This window comes from Aplidium turbinatum, chromosome 12 (assembly GCF_918807975.1).
Source record: "Aplidium turbinatum chromosome 12, kaAplTurb1.1, whole genome shotgun sequence".
NCBI classification, from domain to species: Eukaryota; Metazoa; Chordata; class Ascidiacea; order Aplousobranchia; family Polyclinidae; genus Aplidium; species Aplidium turbinatum.
In genome coordinates, this window is record NC_137483.1 from 10,069,131 (window position 1) to 10,094,697 (window position 25,567).

Consider the following 25,567-nt stretch of genomic DNA (forward strand, 5'->3'; position numbering starts at 1 on the left):
TTGCTACTTTGCGTTTTTTAAGAGTTGTGTCAGTAACGAGCCGTGTGTTGCATAACCCAACGATCACAGAAAATTAAGAACTGAGTTGGCAGCATATTAAAACGAGAAATTATCGAAAGCAAGACGAAAAATAGTTAATTGTAATGCCTTTTTATACGACTTTAAGCGAATGTAATAAAAAATTAGGCTTATTAAGCTGGGTTTTGGGCTTATTAAGTGAAACTTTTTATTGCGGGATGAATAGGAGAAACTTCAGACCGGACCAAATTGGGCTTTATAAGCGGGTGAGACTATTAAACGTGGGCTTAATAAGCGGGAACTACTGTATAGCCTACACAGCTGAAGGACATTTTTGATCCAAAACTTACACACAGCCAAAGTGTTGTTTGGTTGCTGTTTTTGTTGTTGATCGAAAGTGAAAAACGTAAACTCTTTTCTGCGAGCGTTAAACTTCAACTGTATTAGTTATATAAAAATTGGATATTTTGGTGCATCCGTTTTGCATTAAGAAAGCGGGCATTAAAATCTCTTTTAGCAATTTTGTTCGCAAAACAGACCTGTTTGGTCACTATGACGCATTAGTTGCTATTTTGGACGCATCTTTTATCATTGTCATTACTATACGCTACTTTTTTCATGCATACACAAAATGTAGCCTAAACAGCATCAAATTGTAATGTCCATTGTGTACTTGCCTTTTGTCAGGTTTCTATAAGGTTAAAAGCGATTTACATTGATAATTCTGAGTTTAAAATAATCTGTTTTCATTCTTTCATTCAGGGTAACACAACTTGTCAGCTACAGTCATAGCCCAGGCCCGTAGTTGCCGGGGGGGGGCTTGGGGGGGCAATGCCCCCCCCCCCCCCAGCACAAAGCTTTTAGTTATTTCCTTGTAGAAACATAAGCATTTTAAAACGTTTGTCTGACAATCTGCTGTGTTTGGGACGCATAATGTCCTTTCCAAGCGAAGACATGCGTTCCACAGCCGCGCTGGATGGTATTGGTGTGTTGTATTTCAAAAACATGCCTTGAAAACGTTTACTCTGAAAGGTATCACTATTCTAAGCGTGCTGTGATGGTTTAGCATATATAGCCTAAATCTTTTAGTGAGGTCCACTGCACCAACATCGCTCTTTTCAGGGGCACAGAGGACAGAGCTCTTGAAATAAAGTATCTTCAACCTCCGTGATGACATTCATTAATTTTTCGCTTTCTCTCTCTGATCCCTCGTGCTCGATACTGATCCCTCGTGCTCTTTGTTTCAAAGTTCTAAAAATCCACATTTTCAACTGCTTAAAATTTTTATTTTTTGTCCTGAAAACACCAGGAATGGCATTTTAGAGCATATAAAAGTGCAAAATTTTCTGGGTGGGCATGCCCCCAGACCCCCCCTAGGAGGCTCACGCTTTCGGCGCTTGTCCGTTCCTGTCACTTTATGACGTCATATTTAACATCACCATTTACAGCACCCCCATGGCCAAAAGTCACGAGCCGCCACTGGTGCATAGCCTTTTACTTCGCAACAGCTTTGAGCCCCCCCCAAGCTAAAATGTATAACTACGGGCCTGTCATAGCCGTAGGAGAGTGAAATATTTTGGGGGTCGAACAAAATTTGTCAAAATTTTGTGTTTGCAAATTTCTTTTCAAAAACGCTACATTACTCACAATCTCTGAAGTAGTGTAAAGTCTAATACAGGGGTTGGAAATTTTTCATGAAAGAGCCATAAAAGCTACATTTAAAAAAATATATTTTCGTGAGAGCCATATATTGCTTTAACACTTAATATACCTAACATGTAGTGGCAGTTGATGAGTTGTAAAAGTGGGGCTATGTGTTTACTGAAAATGAGACAAACAGCGGGGGTCTGGGGGGCCTCCCCTAGAAAATTTTGAAATAATATATTTGGTGCATTCTGAGCGTATTTTCAACTTTAAATTGTAATGAGAAGTTAAGATAAAACTTTCTGTGAGCCAGATGCCGTGACGAAATGCCATATATGGCTCGCGAGACATGGGTTCTCGACTTCTGGTCTAATAACTCCACAGCCATCAACTTAGCATTGTACGAAAACACAGGCAACAAAACGTTCAACTTAAGTAAACAAGACTGACTTAACTTGAATTTACATTTATATACCAGTCTGTGTCTCAATTACCGTAAATAAACTATCAAATTGAATCTTTCTTGCATCGAACTTACACCTTTGTACAAACTTACTTTTATTATTTGATGCAATATTACAATGAAATCATAATCAATGTTCTTTCAGTACCATCGTTAGGTTAATAGCTGGACATTCTTTCCAAAATAAACAAAGAACAAAGAAAAATTAAGAAAATTGTAAGGTATATCTGACTACAGTGCATAATCAGATTTATCTTACAATTTTCTTTTTATATATATTGCAGATTTAAGTAATTCCTGATGAGGACACACGTACGTGTCGAAAACGTTTAAGTTGATTTTTTTTAAATACCGTATGCTATATCTCTGTGTAATACAACATGCTAAAACCGCTGAGGTTACTTTGTTTTATTTGTCTATGGCTCTTTTTGTAAATGCTGAATCGAAACTTATCATTCTGCTCAAATTGCAGTACCACATGCAATAGTTTCCAAAATCGATCATAATACATTTTACATTCATTAGAAATTGTCAATGTATCTCATAAATTATACCAATTATGTAAAGTTTGTAAATTGGTGACATGTTGAAACATCATGGTAAGATTGATTTGCCCAAATAACAGGACATTTTTGTGCAAATTTGCAAATTTTAAGCCTCCTATCTCTTACGGCTATGCTAGCTGTCCTAATCTAAAGCGTTCCGTATACAAACACTACACAGCTGGCAGACAAATGTAGAAATTAGGAGACATTATTTATACTTTTCGTCAAAAATAAGACATTTGTAACATTGTACTGTATACACATTTGCTTGAAGAAAACTTCGTCAGTGAATATAACATCTTGCTCTTCTTTATCTCAAAAATTGTCACTTCTATTAAATCAGAATTAGACAAGCCCAGCTATGACTGCCAGCTAAAAGGATTATCCACGGATCAACAAGTGATTTACGAAATCTTTCGAGTTTATATTTCCATATTTGCTGTCATTAAAACAATTGCATTGCTTGCGTTTTATATGACCTGCAAAATGTTTTGGCTCCTGTTGTTTAGTATAAGATGAGTTGAAATGCGTTACTCAAGCACCCAGCCCCAGAGTCAAACCAGTGCCGCTTGATCTTGAAGTTTCTTAATATGTAAAGTAACACACTTACCCAACTGAGCTATGATGACCAATGTTCATGGCATTAACATTTAACGATTCGGGAAAGTCACTGGTCGAATCAGTCGAATCGATTGAAAGTTGAGACCTTCACCTTGCAGCCACTTTAACATAGGCTAATAAATTTTGTAAGAGCCCCGTGAAACTGCGAACCAATCAACCAATCAGAAGTTACAGGTAGAACAGCGTTTCAACCAATCAGAAGTTACAGATAGACCAGCGTTTCAACCAATCAGAAGTTACAGGTAGACCAGCGTTTCAACCAATCAGAAGTTACAGATAGAACAGAGAAAATACGCAAACATTTCTGATACCGTAGAAAGAAAATTAAGTCAAATTTTGCCATCGACTTGGCGTAAAGAGTTAGGGTTAGAAAACTGGTTATTTCGATGACGTGGTTCGATTCCTGTTTCTGCCATAACTCTTTTTTGTTCTATAATTACCAACAAAGTTCAAAACAAGGATCAACTCTCTGGCTGAGTGCTATAAGAGTCACAATGACGCTACCCTTCATATTGTTTGGTGGTGCCATTGCTGCCGTTCGGATCTTCCTTGGAATTGACCTGTTTAAGTGGCTTCCCTTCACCTTGGCAAGCTGAAAGAATTTTACAAAGCACTTTAGCTTCTAAAAGAGTTGCAAAAGTTTAGCATTTGATCTCAAATATTTATCTGAACAAATATTTCCACACAAAAACTCTATTCTTAGTACTCATCACATATTCTTAGTCTGCCCCGTTAGCTCAGCGTTACGCGCTTGAAACATCAAACAGCTCTGGTTCGGCTCTCGGCGTGTGAGCTTGAGCAACGTATTTCAGCACTGCTCTCCATTCAGCGGCACCCAGTGAATGGAATAATTCTCCGGCAACAACACTTCAGCAATCGGAAACTTCACTCTGCCAATCTCGGTAACCGGCCCTACGTCAAAAGCCACTACATGTATGCGAAACTACCAGAAATAACCTATCAAGGTTTTGTCAGTCCGAGAATAAAGATTCAAAAACCAACCGAACCAAAACAATCAACCGAAGAGGCAGTGAGGAAGCCATCATTGAAAAGTGATTGCATTGAACTAAAATAAATTATCTGCATTACATTTCTACATTAAAATAATGAGCAATATACCGCACACGTTTACTTTCTGGTTTCTATTTGAATCAATGGGTAACTTGCAAATCTGTTTGACTATTTTATTCAAATTTATAACATTCATTTTATTTGCTTTTATGATTAAAATAACAGGATGTCGAATGCCACAAAATAAATTCATTTTAATTTTCATAATTTTATTTTATTTTATTTCATTTTAATTTCAAAAAATTTTAACTTCGAACACAATTGAAAAGTGGGGATCGATTCTATTTTTAAAAATGTCGCGTGCTTTCGAAAATAAAACTTTTCAGTTCAGTAACGAACAACGGCTCTTTTTCTGTTTCATCCCACGTATTTTCTTTGAAAATTGGAACATACTTCTCTCTGTCCGCACATGATCTTCACGGTCGGGATTTAAAATAAAATAAGATTCAAAAAAGCTGATTGCTCAGCTCACGTGTTTCGTTGCACGCTACGATAGAAATTGCTCAAAGTCAAGTCATTTCCTTAAAACTCTGCTGGTTTCGACAAAAACACAGCATGTGTCATACAATTGCTAATACACAATGTGGCTTGTGAAATAAGATAGCGCCTGACTGACAGCTTACTGAAGATTAAACTCTCAGTTCTGCGGACAACGAAACGACAAGCTCAAGTAATGACGGTTGATTTCAAGGCATGTCCACTGATGATGATGATGATTGATTGATCTTTATTCTTGGACTGGGAAAGCGTCGTTGAGAGCTTTGCGTTGCTCAAGCGCACACTCCGAGAGCCGAACTAACGCCGCTTGATCTTGAATCGGACGCCTAACCACTGAACTAACACTGTAGAGTCATTGAGTCAACATCGTTGATTGAGCAAGATCCGCTGATCCGCCTATCTGTCCATCATGTCGTCATCTTCATCATCATCCATTCAACCGATTTCGACTCTCGGTCACTCTATAAATCTTCCACCTCCACAGCTCTCGATTCCTCACAGGCTCCTTCAGCTCTTCCACGCCCATCTCGGTGTCATGTATCGAGCCATCTTGTTTGGGGCGACCCTTTCCTCTTCCTCCGCTGACTAAACCAAGCAAATGGAAAAAGTTCGTTTAAAAAATATGCTTTACGGCTTTGTTCAGTTAATTTATATCTTCGTTTCAATATGCAGCCCGAGTGAGTTAGTTGGAGTTAATGTGTGCATAGTGCCCAGCTTCGTAGACTTGGTAGACTTATCTGCAACACAACAAAGGAAAATTAAAGATATGCCAAAGCAAAAATCCGGTAGCCTAAAGTTTATTTTAAAATAATATGGAAGAAAAATCGCTTCGATAGCTCAATCAAAAAAACTCGCTCTGCAGAAAAAATAAAATGAAAAACAAGAACAAGTAGCAATGGTTCAGGTCTCGACGCGTGCGCTTGAGCAACGCACTTCATGTGACTCATGTCAGTTCTCATTCAATGGCACATAGTAGATGCAATATTTTATCGGGAAAAGATTTAACGTACAAGCGGTAGCTTGGTTAATGTGACCTGTGAGGTTTCACCAATGCCGGTTCTGTAGTTGAAATGTCTTATAAGTATGAAAATGTTTCAAGATGAAAGTACAATACTGTAGATGGATCGTCAGCTAGTGAAGTCTTTCTTCAAATTAAGAATAAAGAGTAAAGGTAAAGGTCCCGTACTCATTTACTGAGCTTTGGGGAATGAAAAGATAAGGTTCTCATTATACTATAAGCCTTCGGCACTAAGGAGAGTAGGGTGGCCAGTTCCTTTCTCTCGGTCGCCTTTTCTTAAGCAACTATGCCCACCTAATTTATTACACCCTGGATAGAGGTGAGCAGTGTTTATCAACAACCAGCTTAAGCCGGGTGTCGAACCAGGTTTGTATTGTTGGAAAGCCAGTGCCTTATCTGCTGCGCCACTCCACTGAGACAAAAGCATCTTCTTACAAATAGAAAACACACTACAAGATTTGATATACGTAGAGTCGTAGAGGACTCGATTACATGTTTTGCAATATTGTTAGAATCAACTTGTCTAAACATGATTAAACTTACTCGGGTAAAAAGTAATTGTACTTGTATTATGTTTTGCAATCAATGACCAATTTTTACAAATGTTGTATATTATCTTATACAAATATCAAATGCTTTGTAGTCTTGTTTTCTTTTTATTTTGTGTTTCTTTGTGTTTGAAAATAGTATTAATGCGCAAAGCCAACTGAAAGAGGTAAATACGTTAAGTGCTTTAGAAATACCGGAAATGCTTTCAAAACTTACTTGAGTGAGATAATGCAGATTTGTGTTTCCTCTGAAATTGCTCAGCCTTTAGCCATTTTCCACATCTTGTGTCCGCGAAAACTTTTTTCCAAATAAGTTCGGGGAGATCCGAATAAAGGAGAGGGTTAAAAGCGCTGTTTATTGGCAAAAGAATGATGGCTGAAATGGCGTAGGCTTCTTGGGATATTTTACCACCTAAAAACAAAGAAACAAAAAAGCTTCCCAGTAAGTATTAAGAATTTATGTTGTTATGAACTACTCAAAAAATAAATACATTTAAAGATGTAAAAAAGTTGCAAATTTTGCAATATACTTGCATATTAAAACTTAAAGGGCAATTTGATCCGATTAGAACTAGATGAGTTTTTGTATATTGGCAGTTCTCTGCGCAGTTATCCGAGGTGATTTGCCTTGCTAAACTTTATCAGCAACACGTTGACAAGACAGAAATTCCGTCCATACTATATGCAGTATACCTCCAGCACTAACGAAAGCCATGACACAAATAGGAATCCAACAGCAAAAGTTGGTGAAAATGATTCGACTAATCTTGTGTTGAAGAAGAGTGCTTGCTAAATCGTTGTCAGTGCGCCCAGCGTCTCTACTTCTCACGGTCGTAATTCTGTAGAGATGATTCACAATGAGATCAAACACAAGCGAGCTAAGAAACAAAAACTATTTTACAAAAAAATTGTCGAATGAACATGCTACTCTTAAGTTAGGCTATAGATTCAAAAAAGTTTTTAGATTTTTTTCACAACTTTGTCATATAAAACCAAACGTTTCTTCATTTGAAATATTCTGCCACCAGTTTTGGATTTTGGTTGCTCGTCAGTCAATAAACCTCATTTTGTATAATCGATCTTCGCTTATTCAACTTTAGATGATGAAAATACACTTCATTCAGTTTCAAAGATGTAGTCATAAATTTAACTTATATCCTATGCAAATCGTTATCTAAACAAAAGGCTTAAACTAAAAACTTGTAGATATGAAAAAACACATCATTGACATGCAGTACCTGTAGATAGCTACGTATGCCGCGAACATGTACACGAAAGCAACGAAATTGAGAATCACAACAAAAAATGAAAATCCCCATGAACGATCTGCAGAAGGATCCGGAAATATTCGAGGAAGACAAACTCCGTGTGCGGAATAATATCCGAAGTAAAGGCTGGGCACAAAGGTTTTGTTCAAACGAGATATCGTCTCGATCATGTTGCCCCAGGTTAAGGATCTAATCAAAAACCACAAAAATAAAAGTTAACTTTTTTCAGCACATCATATCTTCACTAGTGGATCTAGACGTAACAGTTTGAGCTCTTGAGACCGAAGTTTCATCCTTTTGCCACACCTTGCCGACGATGCTTCTCTGGACGACATCACGAGGTTACAAGAAAAAAGGTCATCTTTAGTTTTATCGTATATGACACGAAAATTTTCTACTGTAATTAGTGGACGGAAAATGATAGTCTATAACGGTTAATCACATAGCTTAGCATCTTTTGCTCATCAAATACTCGTAGGAATAAGAAAATGCTTCTTGCCATTGGCATTGGTGAACGCTAAGCGGAAGAGCGGGTATGCTCCGCCAACTAGTGAGAACATTCGTGTGACGCTCGAAGGGGCGCCGGTTCGACACTTCTAGAGCAGGCGGCTGTGTTTTTAGCAGCACAATTGCATTAATAAAGGTCAACACGAAGATCTGGCTTTCTTGCATCCATTTAATTCAAAGTCTTTACACTACCCGGGGTAAGCGGGTGCTACTGAGGATCATCCACAGACGTCTTGGATGCTACAAAAAACAGTGGCTCGCCTGTGCAAATATGGCAATAAACAAAGTGACATTTTAAAGTGTTGGTAAACTTTTTATAGAAAATTAGTTTTATAATTCCTCTTACAGAAAAGAAAAAATATATTTTAGCATGTAATGAGCCTTGTAAGTCTTTATCAAATCAACTTGTCACTCTCACCTTTCCGGGATGTGAGATCGGTTTACGTTAGAAAACCCTGAACTTGCAAACTCTTCAAATTTTAGGATATTTTCTTTATATCTAAGCAGCCATTATGAAAACAGATGTCAAGTGATGTTGTATTCTTGTTACTTCTGTGCTTTTTCTAAAAATATCACCCTTCGTTGCAAATCAACTTTATCTTTTTGCATCCATTATTATTAACAGCACAGTAAAATGCAACACGGAGCAGATTTGTTCGTCGTACTGCATAGTATGGTAATTTATAGCTTATAAATTTATAGAATGTGCTGCAGCGAATCTTTTTTTTTCAGTAGGTATTATACGCTAACTGGTCTGTCGCTGCTTCCTGTCTGTTGTGGAATGCTGGCTTATGTGGTTCGATGCTAGCTTTTCCGTATTGATCATACTTGTACGTTGCACCGCACTATTTTCAAAACAGAAAAAAAAAACAATGTTTCGCATTCTCTCTACGGTCATTAATAATAAAACTTATGAAAATGCAAATTTACAAAAATTTATTTATTGCTGCAAACAAGAGAAACATAAGAAAGCGTTGCTATCTGGCAAGAAAATCATGACGATTCTTGAAACGTCGATCTTGTTATATTAACCAGCAGTGCTTCGGGAATTGATCGTTTAATTTAATGTAGGCTACAGGTCACATTTGTAACCACTCTTCATATATTAACACAATGCAGTAGGGTATAGGAAATTTCTTTGAGCCTAAATCACTATTCACCTTTCTGGTATGATTGAGAATATTGTTGAGTTATTGTCTTCCAGACTCCAAAGTGATGTCACTAATTTTTCAACTTTTTGGCGATTTGCCAACGTTAGGAATGGATTGCTGTGGTACCTGCAAGCACAGGTGGTTGTAGTTAACCTATTTGCGTGCAATAGTGTCTTTAACAAACCGTAGAGGGCTTATTATCTTGGATGTGATTTAAAATTCGTTTTCAATTTATGCTCTGGCTTCTTAGAACTTAGTTATCGCAGCACACTTGATTGGTGATTGATTTGCATTACGGGAGTTATAGATTTAAAAATTGGGCATTGTGACCGTGCTTAAAAATATAATTCCAACTGAATTGTCAACCACAGTGAGATTTCCTAGATAAGCGACACGTAACAATTGAAAAACAAACAACATACACTTTTGTCATAAATTCAACATGGATTCCTTGTAGGTGCAGCGGACTTACCAAACTTCGGATAAAAAATAGTCGAATTGATATTCTGTAAGGGGCACGATTGCAAGAGTAAAAGCCAGCACCCAGGACAGAATAATTGCAGACATGATATATCGCCGTTTCACTGCTGCTTTGAACGGCCTGCAGGGTAAAGATTTTTATTCAACCTATTACCACGACTTTAGTCTACTCTACAGTGTACGGAGGTTGATGGCGGAGAGTTTTTAACTCTTATCGGTGTACGCTATCTTTAAATTGACACCCATTGAATTTCACGTGACTACGATGTATGATATGCATGTAACCTTTCGAAATGGCTTTGTATCACTGTACAGCACATTATAATGATTATTTTCAATTATTTTTAAATTATGGACTACACACGTGTAAAATGCTGCAAAAAGTTATACATGTCATTATACAAAAACACTGTAACAGGAAAGTAGGCTAGTCCTGGTAAGTATAGAAGGAAAGAAGTGAGTTCTAGCGTTCAACAAAACTATTTTGTAATCACAGTTCTGTTTCTGATTTTCAACCTTAATGCTTACCTAGTTACAAGGCTTAACCGCATAGTCGCCATAGTCAAGAGCAAAAAGACGGAGCACTCAGTGCTAATGACTGCTATTGACCCCATGGCTAAACAAGCGCCACTTGATCGCCACTGAATATCTCTTCGACAGTATATGCCTTTATACATGCTGTTCACCATCCCAAGACTTACGAGATATATCTGTGAAATATTAAACTTATGAGTTGAACTGCACTTACCATAACTTGCAGTCTACAGCACACCAAATTAAACTAAAATGCACTGTGTTTATAAAAAAGAATGTCTTTTGCCAAGTAATTTGCAACAATCGTCTTCTCGCTGCAGACAATACGAATATAATTGCTACAAAAAGCTTAAACCGAGGACCAATTTAAAACTGTGTGGTAAATTTGACAAAAGAAAACGTGATGCACTTGTAAATCTAAATGTATTTACTTTCACCAACTTTCAAACGTCATTTCGAATGAAACAAAAACATTTGAATCAATAAAATTTTGTTTCAACAATTAAGCGAACGATAGATCTATTCTATACTGTATAAACATAGTTTAGCTGGTACTACATCTGCAGACGTTAAATTAATGCAAACAGGATGGAATTTTCTAGCTATGAGTCAGAATTCTCCGACACCACCGCAACTATGCCTATTTTTACTTCTAGGAATAAACACACTTTAACAACTTACATTCCCCTCGTACTTATTGAAGTCACGCACTAAAATTTCCGTGAATATTGTTAATTTATCGACTACCCGCTGATATTGGCTTAACTTTGAGCTCTCTTGGGTTGACAATTGGACTCAAATTTCTTGAAACCTCATCCTCTTTTAGTTGATAATTCAAGTTAAAGTGTAAATTGAAATGAAACAAAAATGTGTACATACTCCCAGGAGTAAATCTGACAGCCCCAAGCTGGTCACAAGTATCCGATGGTTGTAAGCCACTTTGCTCATGCTACTTCTTCTTTTATACAATTGCCATGAATTGTGGAGCAAAACCGCAATATTTCCCAAGACAGCAAACAAACCTAGTTAATCAAAGGAGAAACGAATAATTTAAGGTCGAATTAGAAATTAAACAAAAACAGTACTGATTATGTTTGCAGTGGAACCACATTAGGCTACATGTTAAAACATATCAAATGGAATGAGCACTCAGGCAAGATGAGTGAAAGTGATACAACATGTGGTCACTGATAAAGGACCACAAACGGTAAAAACATCATGTTGAGGAACAATGCATATCAAACTGAATACTGTATAACAAACACCTGTTGCGTTGATTAAACGGAAAGTTAAAACAATATCTTGTTTGCAACTCGTTGTCACAATTAGTGGGCTACACTTTCTGCTTTGTCAAAATTTCATTTTGCTAAAGGCTTTGTGTAGCCATGAGTTGGTTGTTTATTCTGTTTCGCAAAGGTTGTATTATCACCAAAGCGTGCAATTAATTAAGTAATTAGTATAAACTGTTAAACAAATTTTATGTAAAACTCAGCCTCCGCATTGCATGTTATTATGTTTAGTAAATTTAAATTTTTAAATGACGGCTTACTTACAGATCACAGTGTTTCAATAAAAACCAGTTATTGGGTAAATAATACATTAGATAACAGATTAAATCACGGGTTTTACTGTTTACTTAAGCATGACTTAACCAGCTATAGACACGTTTTGAAGCACCCAAGTGCAATTACAAACATCTCATTAAAACTCACCAATTATCCAAATGAAAACTTGGAGTACGTATGAATTGATCAGAAAGCTATCGGAAGAGAAAGGACTGTCTGAACAATTTTGGCATTCATCTTCCCCATCAGAACAGTCTTGGATCCCGTTACATACCTAAGTAATGACAATATAGGCACATAAGTCAAATGAGCTGACGTCATAAAAATTTTGCTTTATTTCTATTCTGTGGTTATTCTTGCGCAAATTGTCCTTGGGCGTGTTAGGTTGAAAGTTATATCTAGTAGAGAAAATGTGGTAAGCCATTAGCGGTCGTAAAGTATGATTGATACGTTTATACTTCTTGTTGAAAAAAGTAATGGTGTCGTGCATAGCAACTTGGGACAATGAAATATCTGCTATCCCTAAAGGAAACCTGTATACACAGACCTTGTTGACGAGCAAACGTATTATTATGAGTTTGACTGAAGGCTAATGTAACTTTGATTTTGAACTCTAAACTAAATGTACTTTATATTGGAAGGGATAGTGACAAACAACAAATTTGCCAAAGCGAGATCAACCAATCGCAAATCCCTGCAAAGCTCTGCATGGTTTCTCTTTAAACATTGATAAATTTTTCCCGTCACCAGTGTTGCCAGATGTTCTTTGGCTTTCTCTGTGTCAAAATCCAGTTCAACACTTCCATCAAAGCGGCAACATAAAATCACTCCAAAATTATACAAGATGTATACACAATTACTCAGACTTTTACTCAGACTAGCAACTTATAATAGCGCTTTCTACTACACAATTTACTTTTACTCAGACTAGCAACTTATAATAGCGATTCTGACTGCCATAAGCGTAGCAGATCAATCTCCAGTCACATTTGAAGTCTGTATCTGGGCATGGTCTGTGTGTAAAGGTCTCCATCCCATCCAGCAAATTGGACTGATTTGCTGGCTGGGATAGTGTCATGCAACGCAAGATTTTGTGGCCTATTTTTCTCTAGCGCACCAAAGAGCACATGGAGGAAAAGTCAGATGCATTGGAGACCTTATCACTCGCTTCAAAGACTTGCTTTTATACAAACATAGCTTGTGCGAAGCAAAAGCACAAACAAGACAATATTTTTCGTTTATGGTTGTAGTTTGTATTGAAATTGCTTTCCTTTAAATTTCAAGTAGCCTAAAATTACTTTCTTTAGAATGTTTTATCTTCTTACTTTGCTTCTTGGGACATATCTCGGCAGGCCACTTTTGCAATAAAAATGTGTAGTCAAATTGCAGTTAATCTCGTCGCTTTCGTCATGGCAATCAGATATGCCATTACACCTTGATGAGTTTGCAATGTGGATCGGTAGGTTTTTGGCTCCTTTGTCTTCACAATAAAATCTATATGTTTTGTTTGAAACTGTTAGGCAGATGCTGTAACTTAATTGTAGCCTACTGTATATACAGTTACAAAGTTTTACCATGGTTTTACTTACATCAACACATACACAGCAATATACGCTGTATTTATGATAGAAAATGCATAGGCCTACAACGAATGCAGTAAAGATAAATGCAGGCTACCGGAAAGTCAACCATGGAAAATGGCGGTTGAGTTCAAAGCGTCTGCCTCGTTGACTTTGGTCTGCCACCAGACAAGCTATTGTAGTTTGAAAGCAAATAAATTTTGCAAAAAAAATTCATATAGCCTGCATTTTCATGCATGAGAAAATTTTCTTGCAAACGTTTTGTAAACTTCTTGCATCTTTTGTGTGTCAGTGCACTTTATGTAAAACGTATTATTGGGATCAGTGGTTATTCAAGAGATCCCTGAAGACTTCTCGGGGTGCCCAGAAGGAATGCTAAATGTTTTTATCATGCACTTTTTTTGTATGTTGAGTAGGTTTAAATCGCCAAGCAAATTTCTTTAGAAATAGACGTATAGAGGTTTGAAAGGGTAAGAACCGTTGGGTTTGGTTGGGTAACGCTGTGGGCCCACTCCAATCAACTTGTCCATTCTGGCTGTAAGTTAGGTCTAATCAGGTGAACATACAATTTAGGTAATGTTGATATTACAGTACCTGTGGCTACAATACAATTCATCTGCTGATGTTTCAGGATGCTTTTCGGAACAAGACGGAAAACCATCACATATCTGAGATCCAATCAAAGCCGACAATGTATTAGGACATCTGCAAACCAATAGACTACGTAGATCATTTAATAATGTGTTCTTCTGCCATGTGAAAGTGCATAGCGCACTTTCGCACAAAACATAGCCTTATGCCCTTATACAATCAAATGCACCAACAACGGGTCTTTTAGGCGAGCGATTAAGCTAATCGTCAGTTTGCACAAACTTTATCTAATCAATGAATTATGGTTGGTGCATATGTAAAATCTAGTTAGTCTACAGATTAAGCTGCTCAATATTTCAACTTCAGCTTACATGAATCCAGTCGTTCCTTTCACGAATTTACAATATTCTGGTAAAGATTCTCCACACAGAGTTGTATTGCATTCGTCTTCTAGATCCTCACAAGTTGGAAGCAAGTCACACTTCTTGGTGTAACGTGGTCGTGATTGCTCAAAAGCTGAACGAAAGAAAAGCTCTGACAACAACTTCAGTCCACAAAAAATTGACCAGTTACAATAATAATGTTTATTATTTTAGATGAAAACGTAGCTTAGTAATTGATATTCTCTTCGATCACCTACTCTATGGCGTGTTCCTACTCTTATGAGCTACCCTTACAAAGATGATTGATTACGAATGTGACTAGCTATTTAATGACTGATGTTGCTTCAAAGTCACGAACGTACAGGAGGCTAAAGTCTTGCAAGCTAGTAGAAATAAAAAAAATTTTAACCGCTCCCCTTCGTAAAAGAATTGTATGTGCCTTATACTTATTGGTATAAAGGTAGTTTGGCCAATATTAAAACGAAATCTTTGTCTTTTGTTTCAATTGTTCGCTTTTCAAGTCCAATTTATCAAAATCACTAAATACAGTAACGTAGAATTGTTTTGGTGCGTACTGGTGTTTTGCAGGAAAGGACATAATTTGTAAGAAAACTTTACAAGTGTCAAAGCCTGTTGTGACTTGTGATATGTACGCATATTATGTGTGATATGACAGCTGCATAGGCCTCTTAATGTTAACGGCACACAGTAGCCTATAGGTAAGGTCAAAGCTGTTTTTTCAAAAAGTGGGGGTCACACCCAACAGCTATGTGTGATCATGCCTTGAAAATAGGCTCGTGTTGTTCGACTGTTTAATTCCATATTACAGTAGAAGGCCGAGGCGTTCAACCTTTGTAGTAGCCTAAAGAGACAAACCCGACCAATGTATGAATTCGAGCGCCACAAATGGTGCTTTACAAATCTGCATCTTCGGAATTTTAGATACACGGCCCAAAAGCAGCCATGGCTGTTCCTTGCTATTTCTCTACTATTGTAGGGGTAGTAGCTACATGCATAGGCTACTGAATTTTTTGGATGATGACTTGTGGCAATAGAGCGGCAGTTTGGATGCCCCTAGGCTAGGGTAACCTGCAGTTCTTAACTTTTGTTATTCACAACTTAGAATTTTCATTGTGATGATCAGAAATAAAAACAAACTGAACTGAATTTTCCCGCCCGGATAGCCAAAGTTGGTTAAGCTTTCGACTTTATAAAAACTAATGAATGACGAGATCACGCGGCACTGGTTCGACTCTCCGGGTATGCGCTTGAGCAACGGATTTCATGTATTAAGCTTATTTTCCATTCAGCAGCATTTAATAGATGGAATAATTCACAAATGACAACACTTCAACAAGCTGAAATTTCACTTTGTCATACTCGATGACCGAGCCTGTGTCAATGGTTCAAAGTCTCTGCAAGCATGCAAAAAAGTTTTCTCAGTCCGAGTGTAAAAATTCTTACAATCAACCTATCAAATTCTGGAACGCGAGTTGATGACAAGGTTCAACAGTTAGCGTTTACATTAATACAATTCTGTTTTTGAACGCGTGTCTAATTGGTAGGGAACGCTTTTCAATAAACTTAATTTTTTGTTAGTAATCTTGTGGCGTAGGCCTACTTTTTGTTTAAGATTTTGAAAAAAAAAACTTTGGATTAGATTCTTAATTGTCAATAAAAGTCAACTTTACTGTCATGTCTTTTTATTCTAATAACAATTAAATCAATTCTTGACGGTTCACACTTGCCGTAAAATATCGATTAAGCTATTAAATGAAATTGGATAAAAAAGAACTGGCAAGAATTTTCTCTAATTAGTACATATAGCAACGTGCAACATTGCAACGTTTAACAAACTGATGACGCCTTTACCTCCTTGTCGTACTGTGCTGATGTACACAGAATCATTGTTACATTCAAAAAATATGTTGGAACAGTTCTTCTCATCTGAATGGTCGGGACAATCTGGCAAATCTACAAAAAATAAAACAGCCATGAATAAAAGCGTGGTCACCAGTGGAGTATACGCAGTAGGCTACATGGCGTACAATGGTTTTGTTAACAATTTTTAGACATTATTTTCGTCGTCGTGTGGAGGACTATCATAGCCGATACGACCTTTGACGACCTAAACGTTGAGCTCATAAGTTTTTCTGACGTTCCCGCTGCTCCCAAAGTGTTCTTGGTTGGGTTCAAATTTTCAACTCTGTTATCACTGATTTTATTTCAGGTTATAAAGGTGCGTCTACACGACAACTGTTTTCTTGCTAAAGCTAGCCAAATTTCTTGTTTCTTTAAGTTAATCGCAGTTTGTGCCGCTTACTTTTAAGAAAATGGGCGAGTAAGCAAGCCGTCGAGAAAAAATACGCTCCAGAGCGAAAAACTGGGCGCTTAAAGGTGCGTCTACACGAGAAAGTGTTCTTACTTAGAAACTAAAACTACAAAACTAACAAATAGACTTTTTCTTCTACACTTCCTTTTGCAACAAACTTCCAATGAAAATGTGACGACTTTTCAGGTGACATTGAAAATTAACACCGTTCCACTTACTATCACAGTGCTGATGCTTTGGAATATATCTTTTCCCGTCTGAACAATTAAACAATTGAGAAAAGTCCACGTTACAACTTGCTTCGTCATCCTCAAGAGGGCAGTCGAAGGATGCATCGCACACCATGCTTCGTTCAATGCATTTTGCAGGTGAGTTGTCATTTCCTTTCTTGCAAAGAAATTTACCGACTTCACATGTCTCACCACAATTCTGATCAACTAAACACAAAAATAATTTTTATGATTTGCTTAAGTGACTGCACTTTGGTAGATGGTTCAAGTTGAGTTTTTTTGTTTTTAAACACTTGTCTAGAATTGGTTGCTATCCTCTTAGCAGTTTCCAATTCTAACAAGAGGAATTTTGAAAAAAGTTATCGTTTAAAATGATTCGCATTAGACATTATAATAATCAAAGCCGTTGAGAGCATATTTTGGGCCCAGTACCAATGAAATCCTCGGGCCTCAAATTAAGACACCTCCAAGAAAAACCCATGATATCAAAAGAAATGCGGTGGTTTCTTGGCCTCTACGGAAACTTGAGTGTAAAATCTGGATCGAATTAATTAAGTTCTGCTTACAAAATAAAAAGTCTATTGCAAAATCATAAGTTCCAGGTATAAAATAAATCGTTCTGTGTACAAAAGAAGTTCAGGTTAAAAACTTAGACTTTCTGGTTGCAAATTTAGAAGCTTGTGGTTAATAGGTTTCGGATTATGTTAAGTAAAATCGAAAAAAATATCATTTCAGGTCTTAAAGAATAAGACAATGTAAATTAAAGATATTTTAAATTTGTGAACTTCATAAAACGTTTGAAACTTGTGCATTATATTGAAACCGAAACGTACATTACCCTATTAACGCTATTCAAATCACTACATCTTCAAATATATGCAATGCCGAATTCAGATGACTCGTCAAGTAATTTAGAAACATGCGCATTGCGCAACCTACTTACTTTCACAAACTTGATCACAAATAGCTGGTCTTGGCAAGCATAAGCACTCGTCAGAGAGATCTTTGCATTGAAATTTACCATCACACAGCTGCACACGAGGAATTACCATTGTCCCATCTAAACATCTGAAGCAATGTCCATTCACATAAGCTGCAACATAAACATAGTTCAAATAAAAACTGTTGCCATGCCTTGTCGTATGTATCATATCAGTTTATAAAGTGTATTCATAGTATGAAAAAAAGATAAGCGTATTAACGCTTTGTCTTAAACCAATGTGAAACTACAGTAAAGTAAAGGTCTCATGATTAACCTACTTAAACCAACAAACCTACAAACCAACACCAACATACATCTAATACACACAGCAAACAACAGAGAATCTTGGAAACTTTTCATGCAAGAGGTAACCAATGCTTGGAATCAAGTGCGACAATAAAAGAAGAAGAAGAAGAAGAAGAAGAAGAAGAAGAAGAAGAAGAAGAAGAAGAAGAAAAAAAAGAAGACTGAGTAACTGAGCTATGGGGAAGGAGAAGATAAGGTTTTCAATATACTAGAAAACAACATAAAAGCTAAAGTATTTGATGAATTATGAGAATAAAAAGAAATCTGTGGTTGACCTTAACAGATAGAATGTGACTCATCATCTGAGCTACTAAAATTATCACCGTGTTTCATACTTGAAGTGGGTGGTAGAAGATTTGATCCATTACAAAAGCATTCGTCGGTCCCAAAATCACAGTCAGGGATTCCATCGCAAGTGTACCTGGTTGGAAGCATGCAGAAGGACGTCACTCTGGTTTTGCTAACAGCGCATTGGTAACCTGGTACTCCTGGGCTGGAAAATAAATAGCAGTTGACGATGAATCGTGAATATGAGTAAGAAAAGGCTAGTCAACACTGACACATTACCAACTTAGCTTACAAGATCTTTGCAGTTTTGTAATTTACAAGTGCAAGAAGTCAAATGTGAGTTTATTGGTACAACCGTTTCTACCGTTATTGCAGCCTAATCACTTCCAGTAATATCAAAGGAGTTACCTTGAAGCTATTTCATTAATATTTTACCAAATCAGACTTTACCTGTATTTTCTTTCGTCCGTCCTGTCAAAGCAATTTCGAACATTGTCGCAAAACTCTACTCTTGACACGCATTGTCTATCAACTTTTGGATATGGAGAAGAATCACAAATAAAAGAGTGCTCGCAGTCACACTCATCAGTACCTAATGTAAACAAGATAAAAATTATTTTTCTAAGCTTTATGGCCTACTTCCCAGTTTTTTTATGCTTGCCCTGACACATTGAAAGTCTGTGTAGCATTCAATCTTTAGCTTCACCGTTGAAGAAATGCAGATCTTTCGTTTGTGTAAGATAGCACAGTCGCTGGTGATGTGACCTGCCAACTCTTTTTGATCACAACACTTGCAGGAAAAGAAAACTTCCACTCGCCTTTGATGCTGCATGGTTGAGTGAAAAGCTTCACAAAAAGCGTTGAAACGCACCTTCGTTTTTATTAGCAAAAGCAACTAAATGGCCGAGTGGCTTCAGAAAAACAGATTTTGAAAAACTGTTTTTGAGCACAACATCTGCATTAAAAGAAAACTTCCACTCGCCTTTGGTGCGGCATGGTTGGGTGGAAAGCTTCACAAAGAGCGTTGAAACGCACCTACGTTTTTATTAGCAAAAGCAACTAAATGGCCGGGCGACTTCAAAAAAACAGAAGCCCATCCTGATCCTCTATCATCACATTAATTACGTTTAACAAAGACTATCGTGAGTTAATCTAAGATATAAAATCAGATTAACAAACCTAGGGTGCAGTCTCGCTCATGATCACAAATGTATTCTTTTGGCAGAAAACAATTTCTTATGCCAGGAGAATTCAAACGAACGACATGACACTGGACACCGTCAAGACTATCATGAACATCAGGATCGTAAGGAGTTTCGTCACTTCCATCGCTAAAAGCAAACAATGCTCATTAACTCATCTATCCAATGAAGTATCATAAGTATTTGAACACTGCTGGCTACTAAGGTGGCTTACATGAGATTTCTTTTTTCATTTCAAACATTAGAAATGTCATTGCAGCCAACGTCAGCTAATTGGAGTACAATTGGAACATGTATCATAAAAGTTGGGATCTTGAACAAATTGTTGAAGTTACGGTGCTTGTCAATCGGTGGCTCTTAACCTGGGGTTTGTGGACTTCTTGCGGGTCCATGAAAAGTTTTATGGGGGTGAGTGAATGCATTAACTGAAAAAAATCAATACTTCAAGGGATCTACTAAAAGATAATTTTGGAAAATATATTTAACCTTCTACAGGGTTGATTTCTATGAAAGAGGTCCTTGACAGTAAATAAGTTGACATCCACTTTTATAAAAAAGAAAAGTCACAGTGATACCTGCACTGTTTCACACCGTCGCAGAATTCTGTTAAACGATTGACACATCCCCTGCCATCAGCGCACCGGATGGGCGAGTGAACTGTGCAGTTGTCTGCAAAAACATGTCCCAGCATTGAGAGAACACAGGTAATACAAATTCCCCAGACAGCAAAATCCGTCAATTTTAGAATTAATGTGATCAATGCAAAAATGACAATGTTTGCTGTCTAAGTTTTCTCGTGATACTTCAATTTCGGAAAACGTCGTAAAATCGATAAACAAATTGTTGGAGACGTTGAAGCAAGGCTAAAAAGTATGTGGTAACTTCAATGAACTTCATTATCATTATTCAGTAAATCTTTAAAGGAACAAAGCTTTAAACAGAGTCACAACGTGTACATAAAAGAGCTATTTGTTGTTCTCATCTATATTACAACTCTGTGAACTTTTAAGAAACATAACATTCCTTTCAAACATGTAACTTATGATTCTTTTGAGAGGTTTTTACAGTGATCAAATAACTTATATTGTATAAAATCTCAATATCACATTGTCAAAATGGGTAAGTGCCAGTAAAAGAACTACTAAATTTAGTGTATTCCAAAAACACTATCTCGACTTTTCTAAGTATAGCAGCCGAGAATTTAATATCTCTCTCTCTTTCAAGAGTTATGTCATGCGGCTGACAGCCTCATGCAGGTTCTGCAAGCACGACACCGTGTTGTTTTTCACGTGGGTGTTGGCCACAAGCGTCATTCCATGACACTGGACTGGTTCAGTTCAGTTTGTTTTTGTTTCTGATCATCACAACAAAAAACAATATATGCTAAATATGACAGAGGTTCAAAAAAAGGTAGAAGCGACAAAACGCGAACGTTATAACGAGCTTGATACCAAAGCAGGTCAATCAAGTTAAAATATAGCATGCGGTCGCGTTGTTACAATAGCTTTTGTACTTCTATAGTGCTAACGTTGAACAGAGGAACCACAAGAGGTTTGTGACATTGTAACATGATTCGTTTATAACGTAGTTAAACATCCATGTCCACCGGATGCCGAACCATCGCATTCCTAAACAACTGCTCTACGGAGAACTGACTAACGGCAAACGTCATGTAGGTGGTCAAAGAAAACGCTTTAAGGACACTTTAACAGCTTCCATGAAAGAATTCGCCATCGACGTAGATTCGTGGGAAGACTTAGCCGCAGAACGACCAACATGGCGCAGTATTATTTATAAAGGCGCAGAATCAGCTGAGAAACACCGTACGCTATCTGCTGTCAGAAAACGAGAACATCGCAAGGCCCGAGCCTCAAACAACCCTGGCCCTAGCCAACCATCCTTCCAATGTCCATCCTGCAGCAGAAGTTTCACCGCACAGATAGGCCTCATCAGCCATCTCCGCACTCATGTAGCCTACACTGACCAAAGTCAACACTAAAAAAAAGGAAAAAGAAACTTGATCTCAGTCTCATTGGCCATCTTCGGAAACGAAGGGCGAACATCGTCATCATCAGTTAAACATCCGTTAAAGTGTCTTCTTCTGAAAAAGCGTTGTTCCAATGCTGACTTGGCTAATCCAGAGATGAGCTAACAACCCCCACCATTCAGTCTGTACTGTAGCGTAGGTAATTGTAAAGCCACAAATTACAACAAAAGTAACTTTTCTAAACCTTTCGACGAGTCCTACAGAAAACTTCACCAATGAACCAGATTTTTATAATGCTTCTAATCTAAACAAATGACTACGTATTGTGGACAGAGTCAGAAAATGATGCAAAGTTTTGAATGTGCAGTCTAAGTACAGCACAAGTAGCTTACTGTTTCATAGTAGGCCTAACAGTCTAAGTAGGCTACAGTTTGAAAGCACAGTACAATTAAGTACAAACAACTGATGTAGAGAAAAATTAAATAACCTTTTACATGACTATTTCTCCAAACATAGTAACCTATTGCTAAACAACCTTTTTAGTTTGGTAGTTAGAATAGAAATTTCCATACCTGCTGTGTTGAATACATGATCCTTTGTAACTATGGATGAAGAATCTAAAAAAATATACGGAAATGTTTCAAAAACTGTAGTAGGGTAGCCTACGAGGCTATGCTATACACCAGTTATTACACATCAACACACAATGAACACTATCTGCAATAATGCCAACATGACGAACAATTGGTCCGTCTCTTGCAGTATGGAAATAATTTGAAAATTCTGTGTCCTAACTGCACCATATAAATATTTCACCAGTTGCAAATCAAGATGAATGCCAGACTTTTTGAGAAAATCTATCTAAAGTATTTTTTGATGTAAACATGACTTCTTTAGCTTTTGTGAAATGACGTCTATCTTTTGAAGAGAACATTTGCAGTTGACCGATACTTTCAACTGAATCCGGCTGCTTCCTGTACTTTACTTCGTTCATGTGTTTCATTGAGTTTGCAAGGTTTTATGCACGCACAAAAGAATGATAATAAATTTCTATACTTGTTATACATCAAGCGAAAGAAAAACTTACCTAACTCACTTCTTCTGTCTCGTAATATTCCTTCAGCAAAAACAGCACAGAAAAACAGAAAAAATAATAAGTTACATATTTTTATATTTACCATGGTTGGAATTGAACCTAATATACAGTGTCTGTACAGTAATTAGACAAAGTTTTAAGAATAATTTTCAAGCAGCTGATACACAGCGTTCAGCATATCGTGTAGTTTTAAAATCGACTTTAGCATGATTGTCTGAATTTTTCGGCCGCATTTAAATCAAGTGTATTTCAATGTGCTGTAGATATAGGACATATCAGTAAAATGTTTATGACTTCTAGATTTCGCAAGCCTAATTTGAACCAACGTCGTCATTGGCACCCAAGCTCAACCTCTCTCTAAAATGGTCCAGGAGGAACAAACAAGTTGCCGACAATCCTTACTTATAATTTCACATTGACTTTAAAAAAAATACTAAATCCTTTTGCTGAAATAATCGAATAATAGAAATCGTAGAAAGCTCGATGTGTTCAAAAGAGAGTTTCTTAAGCAAGAATCGAAACAAATATAAAATGTCACTAATTTCTATGCAAGTTGCTGTTCTCTTAGTATTGCTTTCTTTTCACCGCATACACGAATCTTCTCCTATGATTTGAACACAACAACAGATATAGGCTTCGATAACAAAGAGCAAAAGAGGAGTACAAATTTAAAAGCAGAAATGAATAAAAATAAAAGGTTTACACGTTTTAACCTCTCAAGGAGGTATCACATGTTGAATTTTGTTTCATGGCCTACTGTGATATAAATAGAATTAAAAAAATATTGGAATGGTAAATGAAAAACAATTTTGGAGTTGTGATAAAAAATGCTTTAGTAGATTACAATAACGCACATAGGCCTACCCGCCTAAATTTGGAAAGTTTATATATTTTTAGCTTAAAATAAATTGGCAACACACCCGTGCTTTCACTTGGCATTACTTTTATTTTATTGTTTCCACTTTATAAAGTCTTGTAAACAAGCTGACAAAATATTTATCGCTTCTGAAATCTACGAATGTATTTCCTGGAGGTATGTTCTTGACTTGAAAACAGCATAACTTTCAAAGCTCCCTTGACTTTGTCAATTAAAAAGACAAATTGAGATGTAAACTATTGTTCATTTGTACATCCACAACCACCACATATGATACCTTTTCTCTGAGAAAACACGTTTTCAACATAAAGTTTTGAAAATCTGCAAGTCTGAAACCTCTTTTCACTGTTAATTTTTGATTTTATTGGCAACAAAAAAGGTTTTTCTGAGTTGCAACTGCTTTTTTAACAAGCAAAAGCAAAATCTTTTTTGTCATAAGCTACTTAATAATTCATCTTTTTAACTTGTTTTTAATTGATTTAATTGTGCCTCTATGGTGTTGCATTACGAGAAAGGAAACCACTTTTTGGAACATCTCTGTTTCTTCTCGGTAAAAAAGAAACAACCGTCAAATTTATATTTTAAATATGTAGAACTGGAGAAAGACGTTTTAAAATCTTGATAAGGATAAGTTTTCAGCGAATATATGAATGCTGCATATAAGATTAACCCAGCTGAAAAATCAGTCGTTTTTCATTGGTTTGATGTCTATTGACGCTGAACCAATGTAAAAAAAGGTTGATTTGGTGACAGAGAAAGGACAAGTTATTTGTGTAGAGTTGTGGCGTTCTATAAACACGGATACTTTATTTTTAAGGCATGTCTGATAACTTGGCACACATGCACGACCAAGCACTAAGCAAATCTTGGTTGTTCGCCATCTTTGAAAAGGAAAGGTGAACATCATCATCAGTTAGCTTAGGCTACAAGAGTATTCTAGTAATACAACCATTTTTTCGCACTTTGACACAGCCTATGGCTACTACACAAACTTTAAAGTGCTGCTAATTTACTTTTGGCAGGCTTGTAAAAATCAAACAGTTGTTACTGCCAGTGGCGTAGCCAAGGGGGGGGGGGGGGAGGTTGGGGGTTACAACCCCCCCTTTGGCACGCGTGTGACGTCACGATATTGAGAATGATGCTTTCAGTCTAAAAAAAAGTTGCCTAATTTTAAACAATACTGCATTAAAAGAGCGAGTTTTGCCAATACCAAACATCTCAGCCAAGAATTAGCAACAAGAAAACATAGAGACTAAGCTTTATTTCCGAAAAATGCCGAAGAAAACATGATCTTATCCTTTTGCTATGCCACCGGACAGCACCATTTTACAGGAATATTCATACCCACAGTTTTGTTGAAAATGCTATCAGAATGCACCAAATTCAAAGTAATTTTTCAAAATTTTCTGGTGGAGGCCCCCCAGACCCCCGGCCGCTGGGTCGTCAAACCCCCTCCTTTCAAAATTCCTGGCTACGCTACTGGTTACTGCAACCAATTATTGTATATTTGATAGATATACATCCTTTAACATATCTATCGCATCCTGTACCAAGTCATACAAATTTTTGAACAAAAGTTATAACAACTAATCAACCTCCAAACGGCTGCTAACTGATCATTCAAGCGCCAAAAATGCTTTACCCATTTTGAAGCAAAAGACATTCTACTAAACACAAATACGGCGCTGTGTGGATTTCAAAAATGAACCACGTTTCTTGCAAGAACCTATCTGAATTGTCTTTTGGTAATAGCATGGCGCACGAAGATTGCTACCTCAAACA

At 37.0% G+C, this 25,567-nt stretch overlaps 1 protein-coding gene across 1 annotated transcript; it reads right to left on the reverse strand.

The window, feature by feature from the left end:
* Positions 1 to 4,421: 4,421 nt before the first annotated feature.
* LOC145780577 (uncharacterized) lies at positions 4,422 to 20,516 on the reverse strand. Its single transcript, XM_082592204.1, has 20 exons — positions 20,401 to 20,516; positions 19,803 to 19,954; positions 19,074 to 19,215; positions 18,671 to 18,828; positions 17,991 to 18,140; positions 17,036 to 17,254; positions 16,358 to 16,459; positions 14,474 to 14,618; positions 14,106 to 14,216; positions 13,257 to 13,425; positions 12,079 to 12,205; positions 11,246 to 11,388; positions 10,361 to 10,542; positions 9,825 to 9,953; positions 9,362 to 9,478; positions 8,620 to 8,700; positions 7,647 to 7,883; positions 7,120 to 7,250; positions 6,644 to 6,838; positions 4,422 to 5,597 (listed from the first exon to the last, which is right to left on the reverse strand). Exons 1-20 carry the CDS (start codon positions 20,514 to 20,516, stop codon positions 5,509 to 5,511), a joined length of 2,895 nt encoding a protein of 964 aa, XP_082448330.1. The 3' UTR covers positions 4,422 to 5,508.
* Between the last annotated feature and the right edge of the window lie 5,051 nt (positions 20,517 to 25,567).